This window comes from Cyprinodon variegatus, unplaced genomic scaffold, assembly GCF_000732505.1.
Source record: "Cyprinodon variegatus isolate N-32 unplaced genomic scaffold, C_variegatus-1.0 Scaffold717, whole genome shotgun sequence".
Classification (NCBI taxonomy): Eukaryota; Metazoa; Chordata; class Actinopteri; order Cyprinodontiformes; family Cyprinodontidae; genus Cyprinodon; species Cyprinodon variegatus.
The window spans coordinates 351,496-369,970 of NW_015151170.1; the positions used below are offsets into that span (position 1 = coordinate 351,496).

An 18,475-nucleotide genomic window follows, 5' to 3' on the forward strand; every position below is an offset into this window, starting at 1 on the left:
GGGGTTAGGTTTAGTACTAAGGTGTGAATTCAGTTTAGGTTAGGATTAGGTACATCTTGGTAATAGTTAGGGTAAGGGTCTGGGTTAGGCCATATAAAATGAATGCAAATCAATGAAATGTCCCCGTATGTCATGAAATAAAGTTGTGTGTGTGTGTGTGTGTGTGTGTTTTAGACCCCACTGGTCAAACTAAGCACAGATTTCTTAAATCTGGACAGTTAATTTGGTTGAAGTATGAAGCTTTTTTATGTTTTAACAACCGACCAAAATGGTTTCGTTTTTTGCCACTCAATAACTCAAATCCCAATTTGAAAACTGATTTTTCTTCTAATTTAGGAGTACCTTTGTCTTAAAATATGTTTTCTTGACTGAATTAATATTTAAACTTTATGCTGCTAAGTTAAGGTTTATGTGAAACACATGAATCTGAATCCCTTAGTGAGGCGCTCAGCCATGGGGAATACTGAGGTCTGATACATGGATCTGTCTAGCATAACAACTTTGGAGAAATTGTTCTTTTCCTGCTGTTAAACTATAATAACTATAACAAATTGTGGGTTTGTATCTAGTAACGAGAGGCAAGTCAAATTCTCAAGATGAAAGAGCTGGTTTCTACTGCAGCTATCTCTTTTAGGCATGCCAGAGCACCGTCTTCTCATTTTGAACTTTTTTTTTTCATATTTTTTGGTTGACTTGAACACATCTAATGATGAACTCCTATTTTGTAACAAATAACACTTTGATCCAGGTGGAGTGTTTTGATTTTGGATGTCATTCATTTTTTTTGTGTAGTCCCTCTATTTACCAAGCTTTTGGCAGTTTTTATTCAAGCTGAGTCATGTTCCGTATGATGGTTTCTGTCCCATTTGCTTTTGGTTCCTTTGAGTCGACCAGTGGAAAGCCCTTTGTATTGACCTTTTTGTCCTGAGCATGCCTTATTTGCACCTCACCAATCTTGTCATGAGTCTCCACCCGTTACATGTCTACCCCCCACCCCCTGGCTTGTTGTAAATGTGATCTTTGACTCCTGGATTTTATATTGCAGCTTTAAAAACAAGATGGCAACATTTATACTTTCCTATTTTTAACTTTATCTCTAGTATCCTGCTAGTATCTAACCATAACTTACAGAACCTTTGGAAAGTATTCATACCTGTTAAACCTTTTTTTTTATATTTTGTTACACTACAAAGAATAAAATCAGGGCATTTTATTTAGATTTAATGTGACAGATCAAGTCAAACTGATGTGCAAATATAAAGTTAAAAAAATCTGACATTTTTTCAAAGTCACATTTTCATAATGATAAAAATCTGAAAAGCATTTCATATTAATTAAAGGGTTCATAGGCTGATATTTTAATCTCAAATTGTCTATTCATGTTTAGCAATTTTAAGGAGAAAAAAATAAATCTCATTCAGGCCCATTTCATACCCTTTTTTTCTCTTGCAAGGATCCACAGGAGAATTTGACCTGTATGTGCGATCCTGTGGATGTAGCATCGGCAACATTAGCGGTTAGTCATGGTTTGTTTAGCAGGGTTTCACGCTCTGCCCTAAACATACTTGAATCAGACCTGACTGCTGTGTTTGTTTGGCCTGATGCTGTTGGCTCAGCAAACTTCTGAGAGCTTCAGAAAAACCTCTGGATTAATACAGAACAAGGATTCTGTTGTGAATACATGAGTTTTTTATTTTTTATTTAGCCTTACATACTTTTTTTGCTAATACTATTTTTTTAAAACAATTTCATGTTCATGTTTTTTTGTTGTTGCATAAAATCCAAATATAACACTCTAAAGCTTGTCGCGTCAAGATATGAAAAGGTTTGGGGTATGAATACTTTTGCCATGCATTTTAAATTTTAAATCTGAGATTATTTTAGTGGTTAGCTGCACAAAAACAACATTAAATCTGGGAAGTTTGCCCCCTAAGGAAATTCTTCCCAGTGTGTAAAGTTAGGCCTTACACACATGCTCCTCAGCCTCACCAAGGCTTCATTGGTGCAACAGGGACAATGCATGTTAAATGTCATAACATATTAGCTAATTGGAACCAAAAGAAAAGGCTTTAAAAAGCAATAATAAAGGGCAACCATGGCCATCGCTAGAGCAGTCCCAGCTTCTGTTTGGTTGCTTTGCAGCTCTGTGTTCTGTTGTCCTGCCCGACAATAATGTATTAAATGTGAGCCGCCTCCCCGTCCCCTGCTCTCTCCTTATGGTTTCATGTTAAACGTGTCAATGTTTTTCTGCACAGGGCCTTTGTTTATCTCAGCAACCTGCTGTACCCGGTTCCTCTTGTGCACCGCGTGGCCGTCGTCAGCGAGAAAGGAGAGGTGAAGGGCTTCCTGCGCGTGGCTGTACAGGCCATATCAGGTAAGGCTCTGATCCTCTACACTCAGCGCTGATGCTATCGGCAGTGCATAAAGCGTCTAAAAGATACAGGCTGGGTGCGACTTCTGAAGGGAATGAAGTGAAGGTGCTCTGTGTTTCCCTCCAGCTGATGAGGAAGCCCCCGACTACGGCTCAGGTGTGAGACAATCCGGCACCGCTAAGATCTCATTTGAGGATCAGCAGTACGAGAAGGTAGAGGAGAAAAAAAAGTTGGAAGTATTCACATCTGGAGATGTTTAAGGAGGAGGTTTTTACTGTTCAGTCTATTTTGGATCCTAAATGTCCAGTTCCAGTCTGAGTCCTGTTCTGTTGGAGTGGGACTGTCCCGCACAGGGATCTCTCAGGAGGAGCTTCGCGTTGTGGAGGGAGAAGGCCAAAACAATGAAATCAGCCCATCAGCTGATGAAGTCAACAACAACACATGTGCGGGTAACCATATCTTCTGAGTGAATGGATAGTGTATATATATGGATGTATGGCACTGGTCTGCATATGACTTACGGGCATTGTTTAGAGAAATCAATCCATAAGAAAGTTTACAAACTTAAAATCATTTCCCTGGATTTCGTGTAAAAGCGGTCTGCGTATATTCAAGCAGTTCTTTGTTCGTTTGAAATCAAAAATGAAAACAACAAAAAACCCATCAGTATTTTTGTTTGAGCCCAAAACAAGAAAAGTGATTAAAAAAAAATCCAATTATAAGATTTCTGAATTTTTGCTGAAAATGGAAATAAATAATGAGCGCTTGACTTTTTTTCACCATATTTTCTAAAGGACCCTGACCTGTGAATTATCTCTCCCCCACATATGCCATGTGTTGTACACAAGTCCAAAATGGCGTAAAATGTTTTTTATTTATACTCTCAGGAAAACTTATATTCAGATTTTCTCTTGTATTAGATTTTGATTCCCAGAAATGTGGGCCTAATCATCCTGATGGCCTACAGGAAGTAGGCTGTTTCAACCTGATCTCCATGGCAACTGCTGTCAAGCCTGCAGAATGTTGCCGTTTGGGGATTGGGGTGGGTGAAAAGGAAGCTGGTGGGGCTGAATTGGGGCCCCTTAACGACCAGCGAGCGCCAACTCAGCTTTCGGTTTCTAGATCCTTTGCTCTCAAAGTTAACCCTCTATTTCCTCCCTTATGCTACGTTCACACCGGACGCAGCAGGAGCAGCAAAATCGCGTCTGCTGCTTCATTTTTGCTGCTTGTACCAGTTAGTTCTGATGCACAGCTGAAGCAGCTTTGCTGCTCTAGCTGCGTGGTGGAAAAAGTGGGTCTGACGCGGGTTGGGCGGAGCTAATCTATCCTTTCTTTGCCCTGCAGCTATATTTGCTGTGATCAGTGGGAATAAAGTAGTTTTAATATTTTTTTAAGTGAGAAAATCCACCTGAAAACATAATCATTGCAGTCAGTTCATCCAGATTACCATCCTGCCTTCCAATATTATTTCTGTCGGAGCCGCTCAGACTCCCACATACCAGTGGTGCACTGTCAGTATGAATCCCATTTAACAGCAACCTCTGGCCGGGTCGCCGGGTCGCCTCCTCGCGGTTCGCCAAGGCGGCTGGAAGGTGGTTTTCACGTACATAATCCAAACTGCAGGCACCAGGATAATAAAAGCAAACACGCTTTGTCGGGAGGTTTCAGCATTTTAAGTTAATTTAGGCATTAATAAACTGTTTCAGAGGAGTGATCATTGCGCTCTGTATCATCAGCGATGTGTCTGTCCCACTGCCAGCTCCCAGATCAGCTTCTCTGATTGGTTAACGCGCCGTGTCGAGCAACAAAAGTTTATTTTTTCCATGTCGAGCAGCAGCGCGTTTGCGGCGCGTCGCATGCGTCAGATGCTCAAACGCTCGCGACGCGCTGCTTCAGCTGCTCAGACGTGCTGCTTCTGCTGCTCAAATGTGCTGCGGGACATTTTGCTGCGCCCTGACGCGCGCCAACCATTGACTTTGCATGTAAACTCGCTGCTTCTACCGCGCCTGCTGTGTCCGGGTGAACTGCATTGGAATAAAATGAAGCTCTCATATAGAAAATGTTTATTCTCTCCTTTGATTTTCTTGGCCAAGACAGGTTTCCAGGGTTAGGTCACTTGTCTCATGGAAATAGAAAAAAAGCAATCTACAGCCAGTTATTTGTTTTTCCATTTTTGTTCTGCATAAAGCAATGGAATAATGGTTTGTTGTCCCTTTACTCATTTTGATTTTGGTTGGTTCAATAAATAAAAAAAACAAAAAATGCTAATGTGTTTTTCATGTTTAGTTTTAAATGAAAAAACAAACATCCTGATTATAAAAGAACCAGAGGTTTAAGGCGATGTCATTTTTTCTGTTTTTCTTTTTTTTTTGGTGTCAGCTGGTTCAGATGAGTTGGAGAACCCAGAGAAGGCCGGTATCGATGCAGCTCTGGAACACCTGAAGATTGGAAACATCTTCACCTTTAGGGTGACCGTCCTGCAGGCCTCAAGCATTTCTGCAGAATACGCAGACATCTTCTGTCAGTTCAAGTAAGCGGGCGTCCATCAGAGGAAAGAGATCCTGGATCATCTCTATTTACTCTTCTTGGTTTATTTGATTCTTTTGCATTTTGTGTTTTTATTTTAGCTTCATCCATCGGCATGACGAGGCCTTTTCTACCGAACCGCTGAAGAATACGGCCCGCGGCCCTCCTCTTGGCTTCTACCATGTGCAGAATGTGAGACGCATTAGTTGGTGACATGAGCCAAACAGGAATCTGTCCCTCTTTATCACCGTCTGTTTTTTGCAGATTGCTGTTGAGGTGACCAAATCCTTTGTGGACTACATCGGGACTCAGCCGATCATCTTTGAGGTGTTTGGACACTACCAGAAACAACCTTTTCTTCCGCTCTGTAAAGATGTCAGCAGGTGAGACCTCTGCTCCATAAGTTAAACAGGCATAGGGAAGATGAGGTGTTAACATGTCGCTTTGTTGTTACATCCAGTCCTCTGCGCCCGTGTAAGAGGCAGTTCCCACAGGTGATGCCTCTTTCCAAACCAGGTAAGAAACTCCATGCTTCATCTATTTACGCTGCATTGCTTGTTTTGTTTTTTTTTTTTTTTTGTTTTTTTGCACCGTTTTGCAAGTCATGTCATCTCAGCTTCGTGTTGTTGGGTGTGAGCAGTGGACTCTGACGACCCGTCGAACCAGGAGAAGTCGCTGGAACTGATCCGATACTTGGTCCCGGATGTGTTTAACGGGCCGCTTGTGGACTCGCTGTCAGGCCACGCTCTGTCTGCTGCTGGCTTGGCTGCTTCTTTCCTGCTGGAAGCAAACGAGCGAGCTCAGCTACCGGCTCCGCCCATCTCTATCTGTTCAGTCATTAAAGCTCAGAAGCCCGGTTGGTTGATGTTAGCCGATCCAGGAGACTCCTGCAGCTGGAAGCCTTTCCTTATATCAGCTGCTTATGAAAATATCACAACAACTTCTTTATCACGTCATTATTACTTCTTATCTATATAATTGGAGAAAAAACTTTCAGTGAAGGAAATACAGCCTCTTTTGGACATCTGTTTTCTGAATCTATTGCTCATAGCTCTACACACAAACCTATATAGGATTCAGATGTATTCCTTTCATAACAATAACAGTTACTGGTTTTTATAACAACATTAAATAGTAATAACCACCATACATAAATAATTTTGGTAAACATGAAGGGGCTTGATATAAAAAAAGAGTTCCTGCTTCAGGATTCTGCAGCTGGATCGGCTTTCTGGTGCTCTGTGTGTTTGCTGTCGACCTCTGTGGTGAATCCTTCCTGTTCCTCCTCTGAGCTTCTCTCAAAATCAAAGTTGTGACAAATACTGTCTTCCAGGGCGGCGGTTCCTGCTTCGCTCTGCTTTCCATTCATAAAGTAGGACTTAAGGTTCCTGTGTAGAAAAAAAAAATCATAACTAGGTGAAATCAAGGATTACACGAATAGTATTGCAAGTTAAGTAAAAAAAATATGCGGCAGGGTAATTATATTCATTCATACTCCCAGAAGATTTGATTCCCTTTCAGGTGTTTCATATTGCAGTTTTTAATCTAGGAATTTGTGTGAAAATGTATGTGGTTTTTAAAAAAATATTTACAAATAGAAGTCTGAGAAGTGTCGTATTTCTGTAGTTCTTAGAGCTGTAGGTCTTTGTGTTTACCTGCTTTGCACATAGAGGGGGACACTTTTCATTCAAGGTTTAAGCTCAGTTATATGACATGAAAACAACTGTAAACATCTGTTTTTACGTCTCAGAGTCACTTAAACTCCTCCTCATTCTTAAGTCTCATATATAGCAGGTTTCCCTTCTGTTCTTTTATTTAGCTCCATCCATGTTTGAGTTTGTTCAGTTTTAATCTCATCCAGCCAGAACACCTCCCTCCACATGTTTGCTGTACGGCCTGAAGTGTTTATGACAAACAACAACCCAGACGTTTTCTATAGACTTACTGATTTTATTTTGTGGTATATCTGTAAAGTGATAATTATGTAATACATGGGCACACCACACTTTTCAGATTTTTGTTTGTTAGCTGTACCTGTCACTACCCGATCCGTCCCGGAAGCATGATCCTGTCTTGTGCATGCACAAGATACAGATATACATCCGGGTGTCCATAAACAAAGTAATTATGGTACTAAAATTACTTATTTATATCCTTAACTCACTAAAGAATGCTAATACACATCTTTAAAAATCTTTTATGACTTTTGTGAGACAATTTTGATGCTTTTTACATTTTCTTTTTTAAACTGCTTCTCTGATGTCATCATGGGACATGCTCCAAGCAGTCCGGCAAAATATGATTAAACCACGTTTTTCTTTCTTTAGATTACCCACTATATAGCATAAGGTTAAAACGAAACGAAAACATAAAACTCAAAAAGAGATTTATGTTTAAACCCAAAGCCGAACAAGTTAGCGACCGTAAGTAGCGTAGGATCCTATTTCCCGTGCAGATCGGGCAGAGAGGAGTGATAAAACAGAAAGGATTTTAAGGCATTTATTTTCTCAGGAAATACATTATTAACCTTTAACACATTATAGTTTAGTATGTTTACTAGAAAATAACATTTAAGTCTTTTTAACTAATTAAAATCAGGGTCGATCTGGATGTGTGAGCATGTGCAAATGAGCGCATGCGCAACCAGCTAAATTTTTTTTTTATATATATTTCTCTTTTTTAGATGAAATTTTACTACTTGTATTCTTTTCACAGATAATTTTCTCTTCACTTCCAGCCCAATACTAAAGCTCACTTTAGACAATAAAAATATTTTTGTTAATGCCCATGCAGGCCAATAGAAATGCTCCTCTTTCCAGAACAAACACCGCCCCAAAAGTAAAGGGAGTGGGATCTGTCGGACACAATTTGTAAAATTTTATTTGAAAAAGCAAAATTAAAATATTAAAATTTGAAAAAATAAAATAGAAATAAAAATACAAGAATAAAATAAATGTGAAAAAGCAAAGTTGCACTTAAACCCTTTTTTTTATTTTTTATTTTCAGAAGTACTAAAAAGATACAAAAAGCAGCAGTTGAGGTTAAGATCTGGAAAAACTGAAAGGTTTCTCCCTCTACAAAGAGAGTTTCCTTTTATTCCTGCATCACTAAATTCCTCTTATCTTCCCTTTCTTCTTCCGGCTAGCTGTATAGCAGCTCTTCTCCCAGCTTGTGTTTTCTTGTGTAACACTGTTAAACCATTTTGTACCCAGTGCCTGCCACCAAGCTGAAGGCCATGACGCGTCCACAGGCGGGGCCCTGCCACTGTAAACACGATCTGATGGTGTTCTTTGAGATCTGCGAGCTTGAAGCCAACGGAGAGTGAGTAGCCATTTTAAACCTGCTGGTCTACTCACAACATATAAGAACCGGTTCCATGAAGGGGTTGCTTTTACTTTGTTTGTGCCAGTTACATCCCTGCTGTTGTAGACCACAGAGGAGGCCTGCCATGCCAGGGTACATTCCTGCTGCATCAGGTGAGGACATGCAGTGAGGAAAATATAAAAATGTTCAAATAAATACATTCCTTCAAACAAAAACAGCATCTCCTTTGCTCCGATCCAGGGCCTCCAGAGGAGGATTGCCATCACCATCGTGCATGAATCTGCTGGAGACATAGAGTGGAACGACGTCCGGGAACTTGTTGTGGGTGTGTTGACATTTCAGCTTCCTTTAACTTGAAGCAGCTCGTCATAAATCTCCAACAACACTCCTTACTATTACACTTATTCTTTCTCAGGGCGTTTGCGAAACACCCAGGAAGCTGACGAGACCATCATCGACCCAAATATACTCTCCCTCAACATCTTATCGGCCGGGTACGTCAAGCCCTTGCAGGATGACAGGTGCGTATCGCTTCAGACTTTTCAAGCTTGATAATAGATAATCGGCTTGATATGTGATGGCATTGTGGCTGAATTTGGAAACATTTGCATTATGAAACTTTGTGTCACAGTTTTATCTTCTATTTCGCTGCTCATGCACTGCAACAAGCCAAAGAGCCTTGCATGTGACCAAGCTAGCCCAAAATAACAAATGTAAAACTTTCTCATTCCGTCTGCATGAGTTATTTTTTCTTTCACACCTCCAGAGTGATCAGAATAGTGTATTAAACACCTCAGAGGATGCAGTGAAAAAAGGATCTGGCTTCAGGGCCCTCCTCAGTGTTAGTTTGCTACTTGTCATCACACCTACATGTAGCATATCTCCGTTTCCTTCATTCTGCCTCAACCATATATCTATAAACCTGATTCCAACCCCCACAGTTAGGGCGATGTGTGGCTTCTTATCTGATTAACAAAGTATGGAGGGAATTTTGTTACATAATTGTAAGTGAAGAACAGGCCTTGTAACTGGAAATAAAAGAAGCATTCTAAAAATAAAGCTTTAATTCTGAATTAATTATATAGTGAAACTTTACTGTTTTCTCTGATGTTATTTTTTCTTTTTTTAAATACTTTTTTCACATTTTATATTTTCATTTTTTTTTTTTCAAGTTTTACAAATAGGTATTTTTTCAATTTAAGCTTTACAGCTCACATTCTTTTCACCTAAAGTAAAATACAAATGCTCGCTCTTAATGAGCACATTGACCAGTAATGTCCAGAGGAAAGCCCGCCCCCAGAGGTGAAGGGAATGTGATCTGATAAATGCTTTATAGTTAGTTTGATACAGAAAAATTGAAAAAAATATAATAAAAAAATAAATAAATAAATAAATAAATCAGAATTAGAGAGAATCATTTATTAAAAATCAAATTTCTTTAAAGCTACAGTGTGTAATAATTACAGGGATATACAGTCAGAAATGTAATATATTATACATAACTATGTTATTTATCATCATCTACGAGCTCAGCCTCTTAACCTTAATATTTGCGTTGCCTTAGAATTCGTTATTTATAATTACATAGGAGCGGGTCTCGCAGCCATGGAGGCAGACATCTTTGCGCTACGGCAGCGCAGAGCCAACAAACTAGCGATTGCGAGATCGCCCATTACGCTCGAAAGTAACTACGGCAAGTTGAGAGAGATGAACTGAGACGGTACTGAACAATAGATGGCAGTATTAAAATTATCTATGTAAACAAACCTCATCACTTGAGAAGGTAGGTGATGTTGACGTCATGGAAGACATTTTGTCCCGTAACGCTCGCCGTACTGTTGGGGGGGAGAAGCGGTGGGGGGGGAGATGTTCATGTTGCTGCGGTCTGCAGTCTGGACATTAGATGTCGCTGAAAATTACACACTGTAGCTTTAATTAGCAAGGTTACATTTAAAACCTTTTTTTTTTAATGTACTTTATTTCAAAATTTTGGGGGTTGGATTTTTTTGGTTCAAATTTCATTTAAGAGAATATGTTTTTTGCAGCAATAATGGATCAAAATTGACTCCATATATACTGTAAATCTTAACCAAGCATCTTTACCTGTAATTTATAACCAAAATGAATTTAGATTCCAATTCTTTTCATGTAAATCCAGCACAGTGTAATTAACCTTTAAATTAAGCTCTATAATTCAAAGCTGTCTCACCAGACTTTCAGGGATGTTATTCAGTAATATAAGCATTCCTTCCTTATTTGTAACTCCTGGTATTTGAGGAATTAGATCAGCAACATTATATTTTCCCTCTGACCTTATATTTTCTGATAAAGAAACTGATTATTTAGCTTATAATAAAATAAATATTGTTCTTTAAAAAACAGTTTTTGCAGATGTGTGCCCCCCTCTGGCAAGAATCTAAAACAACAACCATGTTATGCACATGCATGGGGGGAAAAAAACTCAATCACTGCCTCTGCACACAGCTTTGGTTTAGAGATGTTAAGAATATTATATTAGAATGATTTTGAGTGGGCCATCACATATTTTTAGCAAAGGCAAATGTCCTTGTTGGAATCTTCCCTAACATTTACTTTTGTTTAATTCCATCTCTGATTAGACCCCAGTTTATCTCTTTTCATCACACAAAAGTTGCATTTTCTTGCTGTTGTTTGGAGTCTGATGGGGTTTGAGGCTTGACCTTTGTGATCAGGCTTCCCCTGTTCTCTCATCAAAGCAGCCAGGTGGAACTAGAGCCAGCAAAGTCACTCCCATACAACTAATGAAGCCTTTAGAGCACGCTGTGGTAATAATGAAACACCCATTTTACATGTCAGGAAATTGTACGGCATGTATAGTAATATATATATATATATATAACTGCTCATTAAAAATCATTAAAGTCATTAAATTATTATTTTTAAAATCTAACTTTAACATAACAAGCAAGGAATGTGAGTTACAGCCACAAGAGGGCAGTAGATGTTTGTAAAATCTGTCCTCCTTAGTTGCATTTTCCTGTTCTATATCATTCAGTAAAACAAATAAAAAGTCAGCATTCAAACTTTTAAAAATGCAAAATTAAAATAAAGATTCTAGCAACACCAATCCTAAAGCCCATTACCCTGTAAGTATTTTAACATTTCTTTCACAAATGAAATGTATTTAGGTTGTTCAGATTTCAGATATTTTTTTCTCTGTTCTTCCCAACTGTGTCCTTAAATTCCAGTTTTCTTTGACTAATACAACTTTTAAAAAGAAAAATCAGTCCTCTTATATATATCTTTAAAAATACACGTGTCTCTTATTCCACTTTGTTCTCCAGCAGATTATATAATATATTCATATTTTATGTAATATTAAAATCAGGACATTTTAGAGTCAGTTTGATGTATGTAGTGGGGATATATTTCAGTGAATATTGATGCCTTTTTATTTTCCCAAACAATTTATACTTTTTTCACCAAATATTTTTAAATAAATTTACTTTTTAAGACTTTTAAAATCTCAGCTTCCAAAATTTCTATCGAAGCTCATCGAACCATTTCTCATTTTATATTCTTTATCTGTTTTTAGGGTTCATGTTCCTTAAAGCTGTTCTTTTTTGCTATTCTAAAGAAAAACCGATTATGCTAACTTATTCTATCCTGACTCCACTAACAGAATGTTGATCTTTTGTTTTGTTTTTGCTCTGCAGACAGTTTCTTGATTCGGACATGCCTAGGTATATTATCTGCCTGTTATCCGTGATCTTCATCTACACAAACACCACATCTTTCTAACCCTCTGAACATCCTACCATCTCTACTCGACCTTCAGTGATTTGATTCCTCACTCACCTTCTCTCTCTCTATCTGTCATGACTTCCAGTTATTTCCTTGTTCCCTTTTCTGTTTCTCCTGCTCATAGAGGAGTGAAGGGTCTGCTCCTGCATGTTCCCGGTGCTCTTGCTCTTGCTGTGCTGGATGCGTGTTTGGGCTGTTACTAGCCTGCCGTTAGGGAAAGATGAGGTCTGCATGGCTCTGCTTTGCTGAACGTCGGCTGACCATTGTCTCTGCTGGAGGCGACATGGGCCCAGTATTACTGCTGCAGGATGCCTCTGACAGCAGAGAGTCCATCGGGGAGCTTTGGACAGAAAGTAGAGCTGTTCAATTGTTTTAAACATGTAATTTCACCTTATTAGATGGTGTATTAATCTGAGTAGAAATACTTGTTTACAGGAGCATCTCTCAATGAATTAATGCGCAGATTGATTGCACACAGAGTTATATTTCTACCCTTTATTTCTGGTGAAATCTATGATTTTGGTTTATTACTAAGAATGTAAATCAAAACTACTGCGCCCTCTCTAGGTCAGGCTGTTCAAACTGAGCCTTAAAGCTCTTTCTGGAAAAAAAATCAGCATCTCTATAAAGCTTGATAGCACAAGCCTGAACTCCTGAATGCTCTTTGCTTTGCAGTTTTCCAAAGGGTTTATTTTTTCTTCCACTTAACTTCCAATTCAGTTTGATTCATAGAAAATGTTGTTTGTTGTGATTTTATAAGTATTGTCATTGTTGCTTCTTTAAAAGTAAAACTTATTAAAAATTAATTAGTATCAGCATGTCAAGCTTTTTGCAATCCTGTTTATCTTTAAAACCAGCAAACTAAACATCAGGGAAAACCCAAAACTAACTCATGTTAAAGCTATTTAAAAGTTGTCTTTACTATGCATGGATCCATGCATGTAATGACAGATCCAGCTTCTTAGCAGTGGCGTTTTGTGGCTTATTGTACATTAATTTGTACGTGTAAAGCCCATTTTATAGCTCTTAGGCATTATATGATTAGCTCTAAGCCATACTATCAAAATCAACAAAAATAATCTCTTAAAATGTATTATTCTGTGTGTAATTTATTTGTTAACCATTTTCTCCTTTCTATATTTGAAAAAAAATCCACTTCCATGATCCATGATTTTGAAATGAATGAGGTGACCTTTTCTGCTTAAGCTGAATTTTTTATGTATTTAAGACCTTCTACCCCCCATATCAGACTGCTACACTAACAAGAAAATACTGCTGCAACTTACATGTATTGCTTCAGTTGATGGTTAATCGCCCAATTGAATTTAAGTTTTCAACTTATAAATTTAATACATTAATTTTGATCAATTTGATTCAGTGACTTATTACCAAATAAAGCAAATCCTCTAAGTCGGGGCAACATTTTCTTTTTTAAAGTGCACACCTCTCACATCTAACTGAAAAGGAGAGGGACTGACAGTGAATTAATGCCTTAGTGAATACTCTAACCGAATGCTAAGCTAATAAATTTTGATCTGAAAAAAATATAGAAAAATTGCTTTCATAGCGCCACGTCACACCACGAATGATTCCAGTCTGGTTTACAAGTGGAAGGCTTCATGTGCAGACTTTGGATTCCGTTTTCTAGACTTTTTTGTAATAAAAAATATATACTCATACAGTTGATGAACAGCCATAATCAATATAAGTATTGAATAAAAAAAAGAAATAAAAATAAGAAATATTTGTACTCATTTAGATAGAAATTATATAAAGAGCAAACACACCAGATACAGTTTAGCACTGAACAGATCACCACTTCACAGGTTCAGTTTTTTATTTAAAGCCTACAAGGACACTGCTATGGCACAATAATGCTGGCGTGACCCAAGTCATAGTGAAGGTGCACTAGGACACTTATGTACCTCTGTCACATCTAGCAGTGTTAATTGGTGTAAACATTTATCTCCAAATTACTCTTAGCCCCCGGGAGGGTAGGTGTAAAGGCATATTTTAGTTTTGCTTACATGTTTCTTCTAAGAGTCTTAACCTTACTAGCGTTAGAAACAGAAGCCAATATACAAGAAATGTGCTGTAAAATGGGACATCAGCACTATAAGACATCCATGTGTGCATTTTTAATAATAATATTAAGATAATAATAAGAAGAGCATATGTTCACCTACTTGCCAGCAATGGTCGGTAACAGAGTCTTAAGGTTTGTCTTTTTATGGCGCTTTTTCACATATATGTGCAAATATGGAGGAAACTGTGTTTAAAAACACAGTTTTAAGGAAAACAGTTTCTATGGTCTTTATGTGTTACGGTGACATACACTGGACTGAGCCCTGATGGAGGGAGCTCAGATGTCAAAGGGCCGATACACTCATAAAAAGGCTGGAATACACTGGCGAGAACCCTGATATCACATCTAGGGTGAGAAGGGGTGCATTTCATACACTCTTAGTAGCACTTCCTTATTTAGTATTATTATTAAGTTTTTTTTATGCTGTTAATCTTTACAGTTTTGTAAAGAAAAATCAAGAAAATGATTTTGCCCTAGTCCAACGCCTCCCAGGTAAAAATTCCATTGAGATTGTTATTTTCTTTTACAAGTATGTCCAAACCAAGCACAAGGTGTAAGGTTGATCATTTACTGTACATTACCCCTCTATGGCATGACATTAATATTTAGCCGTTCTACTTTAACCGTTAGCTCAGCAGTAGGTCTTTGCCCTTTTAGATCGCTGCGATGTTGTGGATATATTTAAACCTTCCCTGTTACCTCAGGGTAAGCTCTGCCAAACAGCAGAAACAAATGCTACTTCAAATGTCCTGCCAGCAGCATGACTTCAGAGCTGGCTCCCAGCGTTTTTAGTAGGCAGTAAAAGGCGGAGAGGCACATGATGGAGGAAATTGCTCTGCTTCCAGTATTGGCCAACAGCTTTCTACTATTTGGAATATAGTAGTTATTAGGTTACATAAGTACGATGTTTGAATCGAATGAACTTGTTGATTAATGACGAGAGAAAGGTCATCTTTGCAATCCTGAAACAGGGCGTGTCTGTTCACCGTCTTCTAGGTGACACATTGTTCACTTTAACAGGAGGTCATTTCAGTCCAGGAGGGGTAGGCTGAACATCTGAACCTCATGAAGAGCCCATTCACTGTGATTTTATGGCCCACAGAAACACTGGTTTCCTTATACAAATTTTCGCTTGGATAATCTCTTTAAGATTTAAGGCAGCCACTGGGCCACAGGCCTGAGGAGCAACAGCTTTCACTGGCTGATTATTTTCCACTCAGGGAGACGGCTGGAATTGTTTACATGGAGTAAATCATTGGGGCAGCAGAAAAGCAGCCTTGTTGTCGTTTACAGTGGATCAGCTTCTCCTCTATCCGTTTAGCACTGTTTCTATGATGAGAAATCAATGTTAGCAAAGACAAACACCATCCCAGCCACACAACTGCAAAGCCACGTCATACTCTCTGACTCTTACTTTCTATTCTTTTGCTGATTTCTTCTTTCTCACAGCATTTCCTTGGGAGTTGACCATAGGTATTTCACTGCCCTGTCCCATATATTTTCTCTGTCCTTCTCTCATTCCTCCTTTTCTTTTGAATTTTCCAACCCATTGATGCTTTTAATTGCTTTTCTGTGGTGCTGTGTTCAAAGTAAGCCATCTGATTGTGTTGCATGCTAAACTGAAAATCATATAAACACATTTTTATGACTTTACGCCTTTAATAACTTTAGAAGATACTTTTATGTTTTCAGGTAATTTTGTGCATATTTTTCCATATAAAATGCTTTTGTTACTGAAATATGTTTCCTTTTTTCATATTAGTTTAGTTTTTAACAGAAAGACATTTTAGTAAACATGTTTGTTGAGATGCAACGATCAGTCGGAAACGGCGACGAATCAGCTAATATAAAATTAGCTCATTCGTGAAGATATTTTTTTTCTCCCCTATTAAGCATATGCATCAAAGCGAAGAACCTGTGACATTTTATACCTATAAAGTAATAAACCAGCAGTATGTATTTTTATGTGCTTTTTTAAATTTGATATAAACCAGATAAAAGTTAAGGAGTTTTTTTTATGCTTTCAATGGATCCTGTAATTCCTTGATTTTCTGTTGAATTAAAAACAGTTACCTGCTATTTAACTGAATTTGGGCTTTAACATTTGCTCAAAAACATTTTTAAAAAGAAGATAGTTTTTAAACTGGAAAAGAAAAAGGATTTGGGACAGAAGTGTTTTTGAAACAGAAAACCTTCTGAAATGTAAAAAAAAAACTTGAATCTGAAAAATAGTTCTGAGCATTTCTTGTCAGTTTGAAACATTTTCTCTTCAGTTTAAAAAATAATTTTAGTTCAAAACCTTTGTCCAAACTTTTTCTCTGGTTTGACCAATATTTTTTCCTTTTTTTATTCATTTATATTTAAAACCTAAAACCAGCTGCAGAAACACTAAATAGGGGTTTTGGATACTTGAGATATATGGAGAACAAATTCCCATCAAATAAATAAAAGTACCATGATACACGTAGATATTTTATTTTAGATTGTACATTTTATTCATATTAATCCAAATACTACAATAAATATACAGTACAATTATAACATACAACATAATTAAATGTCCCATTAAATGTGAAAAAATATATAGTGAAACTGGGAAATAGCATGCAAGTTTAAAAGAAAAATATTTCTCATAAAATGAGTATAAATACTTTATTATATTTTTATCTAAATATAGAGATGATTTTATTTATTTTAGGAGGTCATCAGTCTGGTACACTGTTATATTTTGGTAGTTTGTGCAGTTTTTAGGGATTTTTCTGTTAAAGTTTTTCAATTAAATAAAATGTAATCTTTGAAGGAGTGTTGTGGTCTTATAAGAACTCAAAATGTCAGTTTTAAAGAAATAATCAGTATCAACATGGTGAGCTTTTCAATGATTGGTGATCGGCCAGAAAACTGCAATTGATATCTTTAACAAAACTATTTCAATCAGCCCAAATTGTAATCAGTAGCCTAAACGTCGCTACAGCCTGATCGGTGCATCTCTGCCTCCTTCTTTACGTGCATAGAAATGTCAATCCTCACTACTCACACCGTTTCTTGGTTTCCTTTCTTCTGGACCATATCAGGACTTTCTACCGCTTTGAGGCTGCCTGGGACAGCTCAATGCACAACTCTCTGCTCCTAAACCGAGTTACACCATACGGAGAGAAGATCTACATGACCCTTTCAGCCTACTTGGAGGTACGGCACAGAGCCTGCATTGATACGAGGCTGATGTAACACAGCCGTATCTGATGTGGAAAAAAAAAAGACTGAAAAGCTCCCGTTTCTATCAACTGCAGATGGAGAACTGCACACAGCCCGCAGTCATCACCAAAGATATCTGCATGGTCTTTTACTCTCGTGACACAAAGCTTTCAGCCTCTCGTTCGATCCGTAACCTTTTTGGTACGGGAAGCCTAAGAGCGGCTGATGGGTGAGATTCAAACTTAAACATCTATGGAGTTTTTTTGTATTTACCTCATTCAGATACAGCCGAGCAGTAAAGTAATTGTCTCTAAGAGCTCCTCTGTCTTTGTCTTGCTTTTCTAGAAACCGAGTAACTGGAGTTTATGAAGTTAGCTTATGCAATCTCGCAGACACTGGAAGTCCAGGTGAGGCTCAGAGAGAAACGAGCATGTTCCTGTCACAGTTCAGACAGTAATTACAAATTCCTCACATCAGGAATGCAGAGGAGACGCAGGCGAGTGCTGGACACCTCTGTGGCCTACGTCCGAGGAGAGGAGAACCTGGCAGGGTGGAGGCCACGTAGTGACAGCCTCATTTTGGAGCACCAGTGGGAGCTGGAGAAACTCAGCCTCCTCCAGGATGCAAGTCCAGATCTTACTCTTCATAATATAACCTTTCACCAAAAATAAGAAACTTTTTTTTAAAACTCAGATCACATTTTATTACATTAGAACCACACATTTTTATGTATTTTATTGAATTGTTTTTAATGGTAGACTGGCTCAAATTGTTATATAATACAAGCAAATATCGATCAAAAGATTTCTTTCAGGTGATAAAAAGTAATCTAAAAAGTTTGGCTTGCAAAAGTATTATATATGCCTTAATAGACTTAGTCACATAATTAGTAAATACAGACGAAGGTGTAATAAAATCAATATAAAGCAGCTTTTCCTTGCCTCAGAGGTTTGGCTTAGAATGGCGTCATAAAGAGCAGGGAGCAGAGTTTACACCAGGGTTAGTTAGTATAACAATATCCCAAGCTTTGTGCAAGTCATTGAGGAACATCCAACCCATCACAGTAAAACACAGAGAGGAGAGCCGCAAACCTGCTGATGCTGGACCAATGGCAACTAGAGCATTAATCAGAGAAACATGAGTCATGAGAAGTCCTGTTTACAGTGGTGTGATGAGAGTATATGATAGAAAA

General features: G+C 38.0%; 1 protein-coding gene across 13 annotated transcripts in view; it reads left to right on the forward strand.

The window, feature by feature from the left end:
- Positions 1–18,475, forward strand: part of LOC107097726 (kinesin-like protein KIF1A) — a 70,829-nt gene that overhangs the window by 43,722 nt on the left and 8,632 nt on the right. For 3 of the 13 annotated variants that reach the window (XR_001481843.1, XR_001481851.1, XR_001481849.1), the window contains 17 exons: positions 2,256–2,374; positions 2,478–2,584; positions 2,680–2,821; positions 4,752–4,902; positions 5,000–5,090; positions 5,163–5,281; positions 5,359–5,414; positions 8,111–8,219; positions 8,308–8,374; positions 8,463–8,547; positions 8,638–8,743; positions 11,918–11,944; positions 15,541–15,564; positions 17,163–17,277; positions 17,379–17,512; positions 17,629–17,690; positions 17,761–17,906. Coding sequence is in view for 1 of the 13 variants with exons in the window: in XM_015394989.1 (XP_015250475.1) it covers positions 2,256–2,374; positions 2,499–2,584; positions 2,680–2,821; positions 4,752–4,902; positions 5,000–5,090; positions 5,163–5,281; positions 5,359–5,414; positions 8,111–8,219; positions 8,308–8,374; positions 8,463–8,547; positions 8,638–8,743; positions 15,541–15,564; positions 17,163–17,277; positions 17,379–17,512; positions 17,629–17,690; positions 17,761–17,906 (1,612 nt within the window). In the remaining 12 variants the exon portion in view is untranslated. The remainder of the gene's footprint in view (positions 1–2,255; positions 2,375–2,477; positions 2,585–2,679; positions 2,822–4,751; positions 4,903–4,999; positions 5,091–5,162; positions 5,282–5,358; positions 5,415–8,110; positions 8,220–8,307; positions 8,375–8,462; positions 8,548–8,637; positions 8,744–11,917; positions 11,945–15,540; positions 15,565–17,162; positions 17,278–17,378; positions 17,513–17,628; positions 17,691–17,760; positions 17,907–18,475) is intronic. The other 10 variants (XR_001481845.1, XR_001481852.1, XR_001481853.1 and 7 more) reach the window with 8 other exon arrangements.